The following is a 19903-nucleotide window of genomic DNA, read 5'->3' on the forward strand; positions in this document are numbered from 1 at the left end:
GTGTATGTATGCATGTACTCTTCTATTTTCTTTGATACAAATTTGAAATAACCATCTGTTAGTGCAAGGAAGCATATGAAAGTTACAAAAGATATAAATTTTGAAATAATTCTGTGCTAATAATATTCATGGTTTAGAAATTCAAAATGCTGCTACCAAACCTGCTAAGCATATGAACATGAAGAATTTTGAAGCTAGTGACAGGCAGTTATCACAATTTAGAAACTACCATGGAATGGGTCATAAAATTACCAGGTGCTACTTTAAAGTGCAGACTACCGCAGTATCTATATTTAGCATGCGGTCTACTGCAGTATCCTGTCTACACTGTGAAATTACTTTTAGTGTGCCTTTTAGTCTACTTTTTCTTATCCTTTTACACTTTAGCATGCAATCTACCTCCACTATAAGAACTTTATCCTACAAAATGATAAAAACAAATTGAATAATGTTGAATAATGTAATAGCTGTGTGGTACGTGGCTTGCTTACCAACCACATGGTTCCAGGTTCAGTCCCACTGTGTGGCACCTTGGGCAAGTGTCTTCTACTGTAGCCTTAGGCTGACCAAAGCCTTGTGAGTGGATTTTGTAGATGGAAACTTAAAAAAGCCAGTTGTATATATATATATATATATATATATATATATATATATATATATATTATATATATATGTGTGTGTGTGTGGGTCTGTGTTTGTCCCCCCAACATTGCTTGACGACCGATGCTGGTGTGTTTATGTCCCCGTAACTTAGCAGTTCGGCAAAGGAGACCAATAGAATAAGTACTAAGCTTACAAAGAATAAGTCCAGAGGTTGATTTGCTCAACTAAAGGCGGTGCTCCAGCATGGCTGCAGTCAAATAACTGAAACAAGTAGATCGCACACTAAAGTAGGATACTGAGGTACATTGCACGCTGAAGTAGCACCAATTACCCTAACCCAAGAAATTAAGCCATCCAAAAAGAGATTTAAAATTACTTGAGTATGAACAGTTCCTTATTTCTCGTGTGTATAATAATGATGCAATTGATTTGTAGTGGTAGTTACTAATTTGCAATACTCAAGCTTTCAAGAATGAAGCCTCTACACTAGATCATAAATTGAGTAAAACACATATTCAAGTATTGTGTTACACAAATGCAGGTGGTATACATCATTTAAAGTTAGTGCTAGGAGGCAATCAGCTTCGCCATGAGTTTTGAGACATAGTGTACCAGCTACCACTGCATTGATGTGATTCTAAGAAATCATGTTTCAGCATGTTTATCTTTAATGACTGGTTTTCTTCCAGTAGTGTGTAAATATCAGGAAGATGTCTTCAAACTTTTTCCTTGTTGAGTGAAAAAGTGCTACTGATTTGGGGCTACATGGTCACCCAGTACATTCTAGGTGCCAATTATTACTTTTATGATGAAGGCAACAAGCTGGCAGAATTGTTAGCATGCTGGGCAAAATGCATAGTGGCATTTCATCCATCTTTACATTCTGAGTCCAAATTCCACTGAGGTTGACTTTGCTTTTCATCCTTTCAGGATCAATAAAATAAGTACCAGTTGAGCACTAGGATCGATGTAATTGACTTATCCCTACCCTGAAATTACTGGCCTTGTGCCAGAATTTGAAACCATTATTATTATTATTATTATTATTATTATTATTATTATGAAAACATTGAGGTAGTGGTGATAACTTTTGACAGCAGCAGTAGTGGTAGTAGTAGTAGTAGTAGTAGTAGTCCTTCTTTTAGTGGTGGTGGTGGTGGAGGGGGGCTCTAAGAGGTGATAATTCAAACAGAATGCCAAAATTTGAAATCAGTATTATTTTTATAATGTAGCCAATGACTTAGGGTATAATATTAACTTGCAAAAGATGATATGTGTACATTATATAAAGAATAAAATTTTGGTTATGACTGATTATGATTTCTCTCTCTCTCTCTCTCTCTCTCTCTCTCTCTCTCTCTCTCTCTCTCTCTCTTCTCTCTCTCTCTCTCTCTCTCTCGCCATACAGATATAAATATATATATATATATATATATATATATATATATATATTTAAAAGTTAATGATTAATATTTTAGCTATTAAGAAATATATATTTTTTTTAAAAACATTACACCTAGAATAATAAATACATAAAAATATAAGAAAATGTACTGATGAGTTGAGTTTCATCTTCTGTGATGTTATACATGTATATTCTATGTGAAACAAAAAAGCATTTTGTAATTAAATGTTCGAGATATGAAATGTTACGTGGATGACCTTGTATTCGTTTGTTCTGCAACAACAGTTTAATATATCATCATCATCATCATCATCATCATCATTTAACGTCCGTTCTCCATGCTAGCATGGGTTGGACGGTTCGACCGGGGATCTGGGAAGCCAGAAGGCTGCACCAGGCTCCAGTCTTATTTGGCAATGTTTCTACAGCTGGATGCCCTTCCTAACGCCAACCACTCCGTGAGTGTAGTGGGTGCTTTTTATGTGCCACCTGCACAGGTGCCAGGCAAGGCTGGCAACGGCCACGGTCGGATTGGTGTATTTTATTACGTGCCACCATCTATATCTGTATAGTATTTTGCATATATCTGGGCTTCACTCTCATCTATCTTTTTGGGCAATGTAAGTAGAAACACACAAGAATGTCTGTTCTTTATATCTGCTCATAATGTATATCTATTTGTAATTGTTCATCTTTTTTTTTTTTAACCAGGACGGCTCAGTTCGAATTTGGAATACCGTACTCAGCCAGTGTTGTGTTACTCTGAATGGTCATTTACAGTGTGTTACTTGCATCAAATGGGGTGGTGAGAATCTAATATTCTCTTCATCCCAAGATCGTACCATCAAAGTATGGAATCCAGAAGATGTGAGTTGGAATTTAAAATTTACTGAATTTTCTTTCTTCTGTATATATCAAGTCTTAATATGATTTCAAATCTACTCTTCTCTTCATCTACTGCACTCATTACACTATTGCTGTTTACTTATCCTATCTCACCTGGCACAAAGCCACCTCTTCCATTACCCCCCTCCTCCTCCCACAGGATCTTTGTCTTGCAAGTAACTTGGTGACTTTGCTGGTGCTTGTGCCATGTAAAGAGCATCCAGTCCACATTGTTAAGTAGTTGGCATTAGGAAGGGCATCCAACTAAAAACAACATGCCAAAGCAGACCTCACCAGTACTCAGTCCATTCTGTAAAGTGCTTGGTGCAGTCCCCTGGCTTGCCAAAGTGTGATGAGTGGGTTAGGGATACCTGAGTGGTAGAGGTATGAGACAGTTCTAGTTAGCCAAGGCTACATAACTAGTACTATGAAGTTCAGAGAGAGGGGAATCTGTCTTTTTGTGATTAAATACCAATCAGTCAAGTGGCCCTTCTTTAAATGCAATCCAGGATGCTTATGTGTGTAGTATCATGGTCTAGCTTTTTGGGGATGAAATATCTTCCAGCATCTGAAGGTGCATTCCTGGCTTGCTAAGGATGGGCTTTCACTAGGAGAGATCCTCAGTGGTAGTGAAGCTCAGCATTTTGAATGACTTTAAAAATGCAGTGTGGATTTAACAAGTAGAAAAATATTGGCAAGTTCTATGTCCATGAAAAAACAACCATGAAATATTTGCTGTTTGGAAAGTGCCACAAACACTTGCAAAGCTTTAGATGACCTGGGACTTTCATAGAAGACACTTGCCCAAGGTGCTACACAGTGGAACTGAACCCAAAAGCATGTGGTTAAGAAACAAACTTCTTAACCACACAGCCACACATTTGTGTGTGCAAAGAAATTAAAGGCTGTAAAAGGACACAGACTGATTTTCCTGAACCAAAGGTTGCAACTGATTTTGCTAACAATTTCATATGATGAAGATGTTAATCAAAATTCAAGAAATAAATTGCAGATTTTGTTTATAGTTGCATTGTCTGTTACTAGTTTAGCAAACTGAGATTAATTCTTACATACTGCTGAACCATAGTGACACAAACAGGATTGAATAGCTGGACAACATTGGACTTGGTATTAAAACAGGCATAATTAGTAATTAAAATTTTGCTAGTTTGATCAATGCACTTGCGACAACAAAAGCATGAAAGATTCATGTAAAAATTAACCATGAATACAAGAATGTTACTTACCATGATCTAGTTAAGTATATGTACAGTTTTGAAAATTAATAAAATTTGTTATATGTAAAGTTAAATATTATTTTATTTGTCTGTTTCTTAGTCTCTATACAGCCCATGTAGCTGACTTCTTACATATAAAGCAATTTTCCAAACTAAAGATATAACAGACATTCATTTTGCATGTTTGCCTCATTACTTTAGCTATATGACTTTGAGCAACACTGAATGACATAAATATCAAGTGGCTTACAAATTATATAAGTATGATTGGTAAGCTAGACTTCATTAGTTCCAGATTTACAACTGTGATATTGTACAATGATATACTGTGATTTTATATTTAGGCCAGTGTAAAATGGTAATTAATTGTTTATGGTATTGTCATTAAGTGAATAAAGGAAAATAAAATAAATTGTCAGAACATTTCAAATTTGGTTGTACCAAAACATATAGTAGTCCCTGGCACTGAGGCACTGAGAATCCTTGATGTGCCACAAGGATCACAGTTAGAACATCTTTAATCATACACCTGTTGGATGACATCAAATTAATGGGTTGGGCAAAATGTCTGTTTGGTCAGTTAAGCGAAAATAAGACATAAGTTTTAAACACAAAGTGATTTATTCAATCATTGATTTAATTATCATTTTGTTCCAGTATTTTCTGCCATCTTGTAGACAGATCCATTATTCTCTGCTCAAAGAATTTCCTGTCTTTACTAGCAAAAAACTTTTTTCAGTGAATTATCACACCCTCTTTGGAGTTGATGGTCTGTCCATTCAATGAATTTTGAAGAGACTGAAATGGGTGGAAATTTGAAGGCAGAAGGTCAAGAAAATATGGAGAGTGTGGTAAAACTTCCCAGCCAAGCCCTAATAATTTCTGCCTCAGAAGTGTGCATTCTGGCATTGCTGTGATGAAAGACAATGCTCTTATGATTAGCAAGTGCTGGATGCTTCTGGTTGATTACTGCATTCAGTTTGTCTAGCTGCTTGCAGTACACAATTGATGGTCCTGTCTGTGAGAAGAAGCTCATACAACCATCCAATCACACCAAATTAAAAGCATAGCCTTCTTCAAGTGAAATCATGCTTTAGAGATTGTTTGTCATGCTTCCCCCATGATCATTTGTGCTTCACATTGTTATACACAATCCATTTTTCAGTCCCTGTCACTATTCTCTTCAAAAAAGGATTGTTCTCTTTGCATTTATGCAGCAAATTGCAGATGGAAATTCATTGGGTGAGATTAACCTTATTCAATGAGTATGCAGCCCAAATATCCTGCTGACATAACTAAGTTGATGCAGATGGGTTTGAACACTTGATTTGGATATTTGAAGAATATCTGCAATCATCCTGGTCTTATAATGGAGGTTAGAGTCAACTAACTCCTTCATTTTGTTGTTGTTAATTTTAGTTGGCCAACTAGAATGAGGTGCATCTTGAACTGAAAAATTGCCCAATTGAAATCTTGAAATCTTTTGGCACACATGTTCTGTAACAGCATCCTCTCCGTACACTGGGCATATCTTCCTGCAGGTTTCTGCCACTTTCTTGCCCTTTCTGAAATAAAAAGGCCTGAGGGATCGATAATGTTCATTTTGGTGCCACCCTCACTACTACCACCATGTTATTTAGTATCACAATATCAGCTAAATATCTACCCACTTCTGTCAACATAAATTTCATAATACCCTTATGTGTCAATGAGAGAGAGAGCCTCTATGCAGTCACTCAACCTATTCAGAATAACTACCAAATCTCAATCAAATACATTTTATCAGCTGTTTGCATTAGAACTATATTCCACAATGTACAAGATCATCATCACCATCTGATGTCTATGTTCCATGCTGGCATGGGTTGGACAGTTTGACAGGATTTGATGGCTCTGAGGACTGCATTGAGTTCTGGTGTCTTGCTTTGGTATGGTTTTTACAGTTGGATGCCCTTCATAATGCCCACTATACTGTGTAGTAGATGCTTTTTGTATGCCATCAGCATTAGTGAAGTTGCCAAATAACTCACCAGACAGGAAATAAGAAAAGGAGGAAGCCCTTTCAACTATGTTGGGGAAGTATATGAGAGAGTGGAAAAGTGATATTATACCTGGGATAGACAGCGGTATCTTGCTGTAGAGAAGACATATGGCTACCTTGCATTTATATAAGAGTGAAGTATCTGGGAAAAGTGAAGATGGTAGTGTTGAGGTGTGGAGCAAAACCCTCAAAAAGCAAGGGATGAATACATGTTTTTGATCAGGAGTGGGGAGGTAGTTATGAAAATGTGAGTGGGAGGGGGGCATATAGATTGTTAGATGGTATTAGAAGTCATCATCATCATCGTTTAACATCCGTTTTCCGTGCTAGCACAGGTTGGACGGTTCGACCGGGGTCTGGGAAGCCAGGAGGCTGTACCAGGCTCCAGTCTGATCTGGCAGTGTTTCTTCAGCTGGATGCCCTTCCTAATGCCAACCACTCTGTGAGTGTAGTGGGTGCTTTTTATGTGCCACCAACACAGGTGCCAGGGGAGGCTGGCAGCGGTCACGATTGGTTGGTGCTTTTTACATGCCACCGGCACAGAAGCCAGTCAAGGTGGCATTGGCATCGGCCATGTTTGGATGGTGCTTTTTACATGCCACCGGCACAAGTATGACAACTACAATTTCCATTTGATATTTATTTTGATGTTGATGTACTTGACTCAATAGGTCTCCTCAAGCACGGCAGGTCATGTGCCACCGGCACAGAAGCCAGTCAAGGCAGTGCTGGCATCGGCCACGTTCGGATGGTGCTTTTTACGTGCCACCAGCACAGGTATCATAACTACAATTTCCATTTGAGATTTATTTTGTAGTAAATGGTGAACAGAAGTAGAGGTGTGGTTTGATGGGAATATCAAGACACAGTAGTGAGATATGACTTAAAGCTGATCAGCAAGTCTTAATCTATCACTTTGTTTAACTCCATCGCCACCACCACCACAGTAGCGTCTTGTCTGTTTGCAAGTATTATGACAGGATTTCTGGTCTGAAGAGAACTTTCTTTTCTTCACACCATTTTAAAAGGTCTTTGAAAAGTACATGGCTGCTGCTCTTCATTTCCTGACTAAAGCATTTAAACCAAAAGCAACACATTTCCTCCTGTTTGTAAAACATCCTAGTTCAAAAATACCTGTCAATCACATTTCACACTTGAATATCTTCGTTAGAAAGCCATTCAACTGTATAAAACGACTTCCTCATAAATTATGCAAATGGCCAAATTTCTAAAACTCTCAAACCCATACAAGCATAAGAAACAGAAATATAACAGAATAAAATAAAATATTGCAAAACAATTGAAACTGAATTGAAAAAAAAAAAAGAAAGAAAGAATTTTTGCATTTATCCATGTTAATATTTTGATTTCTGGTTTTAGTCAAATGATCTTTAAAAAAAGCATGAATGCCATAAAATCTCATTTGCAGTCTATGCCATATAAATGCAAGGCCTTCTGAATATGTAACAGATAATTATAATAAATAATAATTATACACTAGTCAGTTCACATCCCACAGGAGATGTCCTGATAACAAAATGCACAAAAGGAACAAAATTATGATTATTATTTCTTTCCTTTTCTTTTTTTTTCTCAGATAAAGATTTCTATCTTGGTAAAAGAAAATCTCAATTATTCATACATAGTAATTCCTTTTTCAAAGTTAGGAGATAACATCAATCTTGTCATTAGAACAAACAAACAGATTTTATTGTCATTTTTATTAGTTTTAGAATAGTGGACATCTTGTTATTGTTTTCTTTAAAGGAACCGCATCAATGCAAATTGATTGATTGATTTTTATTTGTGCTATATCTCTTATAAACCAAATAATGGAATAACTTCATTGTATATTGACATCACTTTTTTCAAAAGGAAAGAAATTGTATTAATTTCTATGATTCTCCCATTCCCGGTTCTTGTCTATTTTCTGTATTATTACAATTTTTATGTCCATTGATGATGTATATGTGAGTTCCTGCAAAAATAAGATAGTTGAAACAATGAGAAGTTAAAGGTGATTGTTACTGCTTCTGCTGTTGATGGTATTTGTGTGTTTGCTGCTGTAGTTTAGTGATTCTCTGACAGAACTCCGAAGAGGTTTTGTGCACATGAGTACAGACATTGCAACATTTCTTTGTTTGATCCTGCTGTATGGCACCTTGAGCAGTTGTCTTCTGTCATAGCCTCAGATTTACCAAAACTTTGTGTGTTAAATCAGATGTGTAGAGGCACATCATCATCATCATCATCATAACCACCATCATCATCATCATCTAACATCTGTGTTTCATGCTGGCTTGGACTGGACAGTTTGACAGGATCTGATGGATTCAAGGACTTCATCATGCTCCAGTGTTGATTTTGGCATGGCTTCTATTGTTGGGTACCCTTCCTAATGCCAAACACTTTTCAGTGTGTACTGGGTGCTTTTCTCTTGCCTATGAAACCCAAGAGGAGGGACTTTATGCAAGTAGGTGAGGGTTCAGATATGAAAGAAGGATGTGGGACAGAGCAGGTTCCGGTTGTAAGGGAGTTGCATGGCTGCTTATATTTTGAGAAGTGTAAAAAGCAAAATTAGTAGTAGCTGCAAAGCGATAAATAGTGGTGATGAGATGTCCAGTTGGTACCTCAAAGTACAAGGCAAGTAGAAGTGAATGGGAACAGAGAAAGTAGGAGTGGGTGGGGGTGAGGTTTTGCAAGTATATGGGGGTTGCAAGGAAAGTGAGGAGAGTGGATGTTGACAACATCTATAAGGATTGGGTAGGGTTGAAGGGTTGATGCAGAGTTGGGGATTGTCAATGGAGGAGGGATGCAAGATGAGAGTAATAAGATAGTAATGATGATACAGTTGACATGGGAAGGACAAGAGAGAAAGAGTCAAACATAGTGTATGGGGATAGAATCTGGTGGTCCAGTGTGGAGATGGAGGGAATCATTTTAATGTGTAGAAGTAGAGAACAGTATTTATGAATAAAAAAAGTGTAGCAAGAGGTGGGGGCAGCCAATGTGGGAAAGATGTGGTGGGAATATGGGAAGGAGATGATAAGATGGTATCCATTTGTGCACATATATGTGGTTGTATGTCTGTGTGAATGAGTGTATGTGTGTTCCTATTTCTTTGTCTTTACATGGTATATTCATTGTAAAGAACTTCACTATCATAAATGGTGTCATTCAATTACAATTTTGTGCAAGAACATATCTAGCCATTGTGTTGTTTATGTTCAAAGAACTTGAGGAAATATTACCTGACAGGGAAACAAGTGAAGGTTGGTAACAGAAAAAGCATCTGGCCATAGAATATTTGCCTCAATGAATTTCATCTAACCCAAGCTAGCATGGAAAAGTGAACAAGAAAATGATAGTGATGTTGTTGATGATTAGGATGTGTGTGTATGTGTGTGTGTGTGTGTGTGTGTGTGTGTGTTGCCATTGTAATACAAGTACAAATTCTTCTGGAATGATAACTGTTTATTTATAAAGTGTAGGCAAACTGGTAACAGAGAAATTGATAGATAATGTCATCAAAGTGTCCACAATATGTGACAGAAGAATTAAATTTAGACTGTTTGTAGGTAAAGCCACAATCATTATCTCCACATGTATTGAAATCTGGACTATCTGTTGAGCAAAAAGACTGTTGTTAAGAGGGTCTATTATAAACTGCCTCAAAAATAAATTACAATGACATCATTTGTTTGGCCTGGTAACTTCAGAGGAAGACATGGGCAGAAGTGGTAAAAGCTTATCTGAGGATGCTGAACCTCACATAAGAGATAGCAAACAAAAGCAACATATGGTGAGACACTGTGTTGGAAAGAACTTCTACAACTCAAGCAAGCATAGAAAAGTAACTGTAAAATAGATGATGATCATACATATTCACAAGGACATGCGCATACACACACACACACACACACACACACACTAGTATTTAATAACAAATGTACCATAAATCAGGGTTATAATAATGAACATACTTTGTGTCCTGAGTAACATGGAGTTATACTGAAATGTAAACATATTGTTAATATATTTTCCCATTATTGACCCTTAACTGTGAAATTAAATTTCATGATTATTCCAGTAATGATGTTAAATATATACCGAAGAATATAATTAGTATTTTCTGCAGGTTATGTTGCCTCAATAAACTTGATATATCTCACGAGAGAATAGTTCCAAACATGACATTTCTCAACAAAAGATAGAATGGTATACAAAACTGCTTCTTGCAGTTAAGGATAACGAAAATTTGGAGCAGATATATCTGATTTCTGCAGTAAAAGGGTTAATGTTGTGTCTAAGGGAATAAACTGTTGTCATTTCATTGAGTATTTGAGCTCAACACTTAATTTTTCATTGTAGTAAATTATGTATCTTTATGTTCTATGTTTTAAACATCTTCAAGACCAACTTTTGTCTTTTATCTTGCCTTCAGTTGTCAATAAAATATATGTAGCAGTAATTTATTGAGTTTGATTCAATTGCCTATCATCTTTTCCTAGAAATTGGCACCCAGTTTATCACTTGTTAAAAATCATTACTGGACAAGATTTTATGGTGCTCTGTTGATTAGACTTATGATCAAAAGTATTCCAACCATGTACATCGTATATTATTTTTTATATTTTTGAAACTGTATTTAGAACTACCTTATCCAATGTGTACTTTGCTTTTAAGATGTTAGGGTGTAGTTTGAGGGATTTATCCATTATTTCTAGCAGATCAAGCAACCTCTTAGAGCTACTTTTGTTTGGGAGGATGTGAATCGTGATGGCTGAGATAGAAAGTGCATTGATATTTAGTCCACTACATGTACTTTACCTTACTTCAAGCCTTGATACAATTACTCTAATCTTTTATTCTTTTAATGTTAATAAATCTATATACTAGTAATACAAGGGAAAAAATCAAAAGAAATCATTGTTATTAACATACGGCTGATGAATAAAATATTTAACCCTAGATCAGCTTTAATCAAGCAGTCTTTGATGAAAGGCATTTGAGCTGTGATTATTCTTCTTTTCTCTCTGGCATTTTGGGCCTCATTATCCAATGTGTTCCTTGTTGGCTACTTGACTCTATATTACCAATAATCTCTAAGTTTACAACTTGGTTCAGGTTCCCAGAAATTGTGTCCCAAACACATTGTCCAAGTCTTTTGGAAGAGCATGACTTTCATCATGTATCTCTTTATCCCTTCTTATATAGAATCATCACCATCATCATCATCATCTTCTTCATCACTACTGTAACATGCTGAGCAAACTACCTAACACAATTTAAGTGCATCTTCTTTATGTGCCTCAAGTTTATGTGTACTTCTCATCTCTCAAGGCTTGTACCATTTATTTATTGGTGTCAGTTCAATAGAATATATACCTCTCTACAAATTTATGGTTTTGTACTAAAGTTAGAATTATTGTTATCATTATTATGTAAGCTATGGACGCATAAGAGGAGCAGCAATGTCAGAGGAAGGTTAAGAGGGAAAATAGTTTTGTGTGTGGAAGATGCGCAGGTACAATAAACACTGAAAATGTACAGAAATAGACTCCATCAACTGACAGTGGGGTAAGCTAGAGGTACTAGATAGCTTCCGTTATCTGGGTGACCAAGTTAATATTAGAGGTTGATGCGCCAAGATCAAAGCTATGAGAATAAGAATAGGCTGGGCAAAGTTCAGAGAGCTCCTACATCTGATGGCAACAAAGGGCCTCTACTTCAGAGTGAAAGGCAAATTGTATGATGCCTGTGTTCAAATAGCTATGCTATACGGCAGTGAAACTTGGGTTGTGACTGCCAAGGAAATGCATAGGCTTGAAAGAAATGAAGCTAGTATGCTTCGCTGGATGTGCAATGTCAGTGTGCATGTATAACAAAGTGTAAACATCTTGAGAGAAAAGTTGGGCATAAGAGGCATCAGATGTGGTGTGCAAGAGAGATGATTGCGCTGGTATAGTCATGTGATGTGGATGGACAAGGACAGCTGTGTAAAGAAGTACTGATCTCTAACATGGGACGAGGTTGTGAAGCATGATCTTCAAACTTTGGGCCTCAGGGAGGCAGTGACTAGTGACTGAAACCTTTGATAATATGCTGTGTGTGAAAAAACCCTTCAAGCTAAGTGAAATCGTGGTCATAGCTGGTTCTGGTGTTATGTAACTGGCACCTGGGCTGCTGGCATATAAAAGGCACCTTTTGAGCATTGAGCCTCGCAGAGACAAGGTGGCTGATGCCGGTAGCACATAAAAAGCACATTTTGAGTGTTGGGCCTCACAGAAGCAATGATGAACAACCGAGATCTTTGGCACTATGCCATGCTTGAGAAGACCCATCAAACCAAGTAAAATCATAGTTGTAGAAGATATTGATGTCAAGCAAATGGAACCCGTGCCAGTGGCACATAAAAGCACTCATTACACTCTTGGAGTGGTTGGTGTGAGGAAGGGCATCCAGCCATAGAAACCATGTCAAATCAGACTGGAGTCTGGTGCAGCCTTCCAGCTAGCCAGCCCTAGTCAAACCATCCAACCTATGCCAGTATGGACAACAGACGTTAAATGATAATGATGATGAAGATGCAATGAACTGGTAGAATTGTTAGCACATTGGACAAAATGCTTAGTGACATGTCTTATGGCTCTTTATGTTCTGAGTTCAAATCTTGCCAAGATCATCTTTACCTTTCATTCTTTCAGGATCAATAAAATAAAGTACCAGTTAAGTACTGGAGTCAGTGGAACTGGTTATCCATCACACCACTAAAAGTTTTTGCCATTGTTGTTTGACTTCACTGAGGATTACTCTTATTCCTCATAGAATATAGGTGGCTTGTTACTACCTGTAAGCTCAGATACCCACGTGATTTCAATAAGCCATCAAGTGCTCAAAACTCTTCTGATGACTTTTCCTGTTCCTAAGAGGCAAACCTTCTGAAGAAGCTCTACAGAACATTCCATTCCAATCTCTTTTATCCATTTGTGTATTTTATCACTCACAGTCCCTAATGCACCAATTACCACAGATGCAACCTTTACAAGAGCTCATATTCCAAATTCTCGCAAACTCCAATTTTAAGGGGGTTGTATGTTTTCAACTTTGTATTTGCTTTCTTCACAATCCTATTATCAAATGGACATGATGGATCAGTCAGTAAGCAAATTCAATTTTCCTTGTCTCTTACTGTAATATCTGGCTTATGTTCTACCTTCTTATCCATTTGAATGGGGAAATCCTGCAAAATCTTACAAGTTTCTAACTCAAGCACTCTTTCTACCTGATGATTGTCCCATGTACTTCCTGCTTCAAACACCCATTTCTGATAAAGCGTCCAGTGTAAAATGTTCACAATTTGATCATGTCACCAATTCTTATATTCTGCCTTGGGACATTCTGCAACAGTGTATACCATTGTTTCATCCCAGATTTCACATACACTAACACCTTTTGCTAACACCTTTTCCCCATGCATATATTTTCTCGAGTTGTTTGTTTGCAATCATCATCATCATCATCATGAAGGTGCTGGACAAAATGCTTAGTGGTACTTTGTCCATCTTTGCATTCTGAGTTCAGATTCTACTGAGGTCGACTTTGCTTTTCATCCTTTTGGGATCAATAAAATAAGTACTAGTTGAGAACTGGGGTTGATGTAATTGACTTGCCCCACTCCCCCAAACTTGCTGGCTTTATACCAGAATTTGAAACCATTGTTGTTGTTGCTGTTGTTGTTGTTGTTGTTATTATTATTATTATTATTATCAAAACATTGAGGTAGTGGTGGTAACTTTCACAGCAGCAGTAGTGGTAGTAGTGGTCCTTCTACTGGTGGCGGTGGTAGTGGTGACGATGGTGGGGCTGTAAGAGGTGATAATTCATACAGAGCTGTTTTGAAAGCTGTGGAGATTCGTTTGATGTGTATAAAATGTATTGATCACTCTATACATTTACTACTGACTGTGTTAGCTATGTGCTGGCATATCGATCTATTAATTTGAACTATAGGAAGATAATATTGATCACTTGGTTTATTGCTATCTTGACTGTGACCAAGTAATTATAATAACTTTTTGATGTTTGAATCCCTCGATTGTGATTGAGAGATGTATTGACCTCATTATATTCTACCTGTTAGATCTTGTAGGAAGTTCTTTGTTAGATTTTTATTTTACGTTGCATTGGCTTCTGAGTTGTAAAACTTGCATTTCATCTGAGGAATTAATGAAAAGTATGAATTTTCCATAGGAAATTAATTCTAGTTGCGTATACAATTCATTATTCCATTCACAGACTGCAAAGAACTTTTTAGAACACATTGTGCTGCAGCTTATGCTTCTGGAACTGACTATTTCTTTCAAAGTGGTTTACAGTAGCTTAAATATGTGTGTGTGTGTGTGTGTGTGTGTGTGTGTGTGTGTTTATATATGTTCAGTGTTAGTTACCTGAACTGGTATTACATCAGCATCCCAATCATGGTTGCTTTTATCGCTTGTAATTTTTTGCTTCTTCATACAATAGGCCTTAATTTGCTCCATGTTGTTACAAAGTTGTTATTTTTGTTTTCGAAATTTCTATGCTTTTTAGTGTCAGGAACTTCACCAATTTAAGATTCAGAATATTTCATTAATGATCTGAGTATGACTGAATTAAAAAGTGAAGTGAAAGATTAATAATGTGCATGTCCATACACATACAGAGACATGTGTTTGCATACACATATATAGATGTGTGTGTATATATATGTATACATGTGTATCTGTACATGCATACATGTGTATGTATGCATGAGTTGAATAGTTTTGCAAATTGAAATATTCTGAGGATGTGTTTCATTAGATGTTTTATGCTTGAATATGAATAACAAAATACCCTTTTTACAAGCGCAATGCAATTCATTCCTTATGTTCAGTCTGCTATTACCACAGATTCAGAATACTGAACATTTATTCCTACACATAAGCCTCTTCCTACATATGTCCCTTAATTTTTCTGGTTTTTTAAATGACGCTCCTATTAACAATGCTAAAACATTTATTGCCTGCTTTACAGCCACATCTCCACATTACCCCATACATCCACTCTACTAGAAATTACTTCTCCAGTTCACTGGCTCCAACTTCCTAGATTCACAGCCACTAAGAGGACAATTTTGGTTAATGGCTAACAAAGTTAAAACAGTACTCTTTGAGAGTACTGGCTAACCACTGGATGGGAAACTTTCTCTTAGATCATGTTAACAGTGCATATTTCATCATCAGAGATGTACTTCTGGCCTTAGTTGCCTCTACTCTAACCTTCTGCTTCATTAATAACCTATTTACTATCATGTTTTAACACACACACAGTCTAGTTTGCTGATGACTACAGTCAAACTTTTTTTCCTCTTCTGTATACAGGCCCTGTTCTTATTTAAAATTATACTATCTCCCATTAGGCACGAACATTCTCAGTAAAAATATCTTACAGTGGGGTCTTAACAGTCTAATCTCATTAAGTAGACACATACCATAACTTTACACACATCAAGAAAGTAAACTTTCAATACTGCATCTTCAGTCACACAATTTAAACTACCACACTCTCCCTTTAAATGCTAAACCTTAAAATTGTTGATAACCTTTCATGATAACTACAAATTCTTCACATAGCAAGCACTGCATCATGAAAGCTGGGTTTATTTCCAGAGTCTGAACAACAACTAACTTTATACAAAGCAAAATAAAACAAAAAAAAAAAAAAGGACTGCTCACACATTTCAGTTGGAACTCCCACCATGTACACTGATATATTATGCCATAACCTGACAAATAGCTTCACTCATGACTCTAGAAAATGGCTCAACATGACTGTTCTTGGATGTTTGTGAACTAGAAAACAAAATTTGTTCCACTGTCAAGCTGTTCTCATTTTATCTCTTCCATTGCTCTATTTGTCCCTGAATCTCTGAACTTAACTGCATGCCTCCAACAAAATCAATGTGATACATGCATACTTTCTCTCCCTCTAACACAATTGTATCTTTCTCTCTACCTGACATCATATTAAATATTTAGTCGAATCCTTCTTCTCTGGACTCATAGCTGTTTGGAGTTCCATTTCTGTCTTTATCTTTCCCTTAAGTTCTAACTTGAACAAAATGAAAATAAAACTGAGTATCATTATATTAATCTCAACTAGCTATTTGTATTTCTTACAACCGATTAACTGATTTGGAAGCTTTCTAACAGTTTTCCTACTTGAAAATAGTGACAACAACATCTAACATTTCAACTTTAAGCCCAAAAGACTGATCCTGTATGAAGTGAGGGAGCCTTTTTAGTACCATGGACTATAGGTACATCAAAAACTGTGGTGGAGTGCATCAATATTGAGAAGTGTAATGAATGATTCTTTAGTTTTGCAATTCATAAATATGTTGTTGGCATCCTTTTTGTCTCGGGAGACAATGGAGTTGCGCCTTTTACAGCAGCACTGAAATGTCCTCTCCAGTTTTGCGCAGGCCTGGGCTAGAATTAAGAAAATCCTGGGTAGCCCAATCGTCATGATTCCTCTCTCAACCTTGCTGACGTTGTCCAAAGGAGTGCAGAGCATTATGTTTGGCACCAGCTTGGTTGCAGGAGCTGCCAGAAGAGTGTTGAGTCGAACACTAAACCACCTTCGGGGCTCCACTCCAGATTTCTTTGAAGGTTGTCTCCTTTCCGTAACCCTGGATAGGGACCCATACCGGGTACTGTCAGCCAGAGCCAGATGAGCCCGGGACTTTATATGCAACTTTATATTAAATTACTGTTTTGATCCTAAGACTTAAACTGTTTTTTCATATGGTTTTTTAGAGACTTTTATTATCATCATCGCCATCATCATTTAATGTCTGTTTTCCATGCTGGCCCAGGCTGGATAGTTCAATAGGAGCTGGCAAGCAAGAGGACTGTGCTGAACTCCAGTGTCTACTTTGGCATGATTTCTACAGCTAGATGCCCCTTCCTAATACCATCCACTTTACAGAGTGTACTGGGTGCATTTTACATGGCACCAGTGAGGTCACAAGTAACTCACAAGAGAAGACCTTTTGACTGAGTGGGATAGCTTTATGTCCGGGTGATGAGAAGTTAAAGTATGGTAGGGGGACAGGAACAGGTGTCCAGCTGCAGAGAAGGTACATGGTTACCTTCATAGGAAAAGAAAGCAGATGGTGGTGAAGGTGTGTTAGAGAGCATCTTCACGTTCCAGGAAGGTAAATGTAAGGGAAATGGTGTGGATAGGTTTGTTTGTAAATGTGAAAGGAGAGCAACAAATGGATAGAGGTGGAGAAGGAGAGAAATGCTTTGAGTGGTGAACACTGATGGGGGAACGATTAGCCCTTTAGCACTCAGATTATTCAGTCAAATGTAATGTTTATTTATTCACATTGTTTTGAATTAATTATGTATTATCTTGTGACTTAAAGATTTTTATGATGTGATTCTTTATTTTTAGAATGGCATTGTAATGTAGGTATGAAAGGCCAGATCTGGTCAGTTTGAACATAAAAGAAGGTAGAATACTTGGGCTAGCTGTAGTCAGTTAAATACTAAACAGTTAAGTGTGAATATCGTTGAATGAAAAGGTAGCAGGAGTAGGTGTCACGGAGGTAATAGGTGGCAGCAAAGATGATGGGAGGTGAGAGATGCACAGTGCCAGGGTCTAAGTCAGTGGTACATAAGGGTGGAAATAGTGGGAATAAATAGAGGTAATGGGAGAAGGCAGAACTGGGTGCGTGTGCATGGGAAAGAGGAGGTGAAAGAGGCATTCAGGGGAAAATGAGATAGTAAAGGATGATATTGAGAATGTGTGAGACAAAGGAAGTGGTTTCAAGGAGGATGAGAAATAGAGAATGAAATATGTGCAGTTCCACTCTCATAACTATTGCAGCTGAGTGGAGTGAGTAGTACCATAGTCAGAATAGTGATGGAGGGATGTGTTAAGATGAGTTGTGGGAGGGGTGGATGTTAGAAAAAATGAGTTAATTTCAAATTTGAATGTGAGCTTAATTTTGCCTACAGGCAAGGTGTTCTTGACTCCCTGTTCTAGGTGGTTGCTCAACCTGCTGGAAATAGCAACTGAATCTTCCTCAAATTACCCCTTACTGTCTTTAAAAAAGGAAGGAAAGTACAGAGGATAATATAGTCTAAAGTACATTATGTCTAGATAAAAAAGACTACACAGTAATGTCTGAAAAGCCTTTGGCCATAGGTCTGCTTGATTAGGCCTAACTCAGGCTATAAAGCAACAAAGCTACAGAGTATTTCATGTCAACTATCTACAAGAATCCCTCATAAATGCAATTTGGTTGTAGCTATACAACAATAGCTGTTTCCTCCAGTTAGGAAAAATAAAAAATCTCTTCTTTTATAAACCTTATACATCTATTTACTTTTAACTCTGTGGCAAATGGTTTTATACTCGGCCTCAAAATTATTGCTGTGGTACTATATAAAACTGGACTAGGTTGTTGAGAAGAACTGTGTTATCTTTGTTTCTATGTTCATACCATACAGGGGATGCTGAAAAATTCCTGGCTTTGAGTAGAAAGAAAAAATACAGGAGGATCAGTTAGTCACAGTTGTATTCAACATATTCCCCTCTCAGATTCACACAGATTGCAGCAGCCCTTCAGTTTTCCTAAGAACTCAGAAGATTAGACCTCCAACCAGGCCTTTCACAATACCCTTAAAACCAGGAATTTTTCAGCACCCCCTCATATATATATTTAACTAGCATCACCATACAACCTGTACTAGTTATCTTACACAATATCTCCATCACAGGCACACACAAGCATTTACTCATACATGCATACTTGCATACACAGAATGAAATGGGTGGTTGTATTACATCCTTTTAAATTGCCTAAAAATGTATATTTAATAAAACAGAATTATTAGTAAAATATATTTATTACAACTTTTCAAGGGTACTTTAAAAAGGACATTACAAGGACATGGACATTGGGTAAACACCATGGCTCTGAGTACAGATTATGTGATGCGTACTTCGGCATTTGATCCCAGAAATGCAGATGTTGTTTACAGAGATGTCACTGAATCAGGTATGCTACTTCTGTTGTCTTTCTTTTCTTTTTTACTCTTTAGTTTTGTAATTAATTTTTCAGCATCAGCACAGAATCCATGAACAAAAGCTAACTGCATGTTGAAAAATTCTATTTTCTTCTCCAATTTCTCATTCATCCGTATGCCAATACCACTGTCTTTGTTTACAGCTGCTCTTCCAACTTCACTTACAAGAGTTGCAGAATGCCATTGTTATAGGTTCTAAAGATTAAAATGTCAAACTGACTGAGATAAACTCCTGTGTTTAATTCAAGCTATTTTTCTTGGTGCCGGTTCAGTAGAGATGTAAATGTCAAAGACAAGAAAAACAAACACTTGGTTTTAACTTTACCAATGACACTAACACCTCAATTCTAAACAACAGTTTATTGATTTTTTTTTTTGTTTTTTCATTTTTAAAGTTGATATAGTAAGAGAGAAGGCATAACTCAAGAGTAGTGTTTCTTAAACATTTTTTTCCTATTTTTACCCCACTTCACTAATTTATTATCCTGTTCTTTCTACACACACACACACACACACACACACACACAGCTTGTATCCTAACTGAGGGAGAGCATTTATCTACATCTTATAAAGCCAACTGTAGGTACTGGGTCACTTTTGCAGAGGA

The 19903-nt window shown here is 37.0% G+C and overlaps 1 protein-coding gene across 1 annotated transcript in view; it reads left to right on the forward strand.

The window, feature by feature from the left end:
- Window positions 1–19903, forward strand: part of LOC115214034 (notchless protein homolog 1) — a 240657-nt gene that overhangs the window by 17927 nt on the left and 202827 nt on the right. Inside the window, exons 8-9 of the mRNA XM_029783059.2 lie at window positions 2720–2875; window positions 19133–19268. Coding sequence (XP_029638919.1) covers window positions 2720–2875; window positions 19133–19268 — 292 coding nt within the window. The remainder of the gene's footprint in view (window positions 1–2719; window positions 2876–19132; window positions 19269–19903) is intronic.

This window comes from Octopus sinensis, linkage group LG1, assembly GCF_006345805.1.
Source record: "Octopus sinensis linkage group LG1, ASM634580v1, whole genome shotgun sequence".
Lineage (NCBI taxonomy): Eukaryota > Metazoa > Mollusca > Cephalopoda > Octopoda > Octopodidae > Octopus > Octopus sinensis.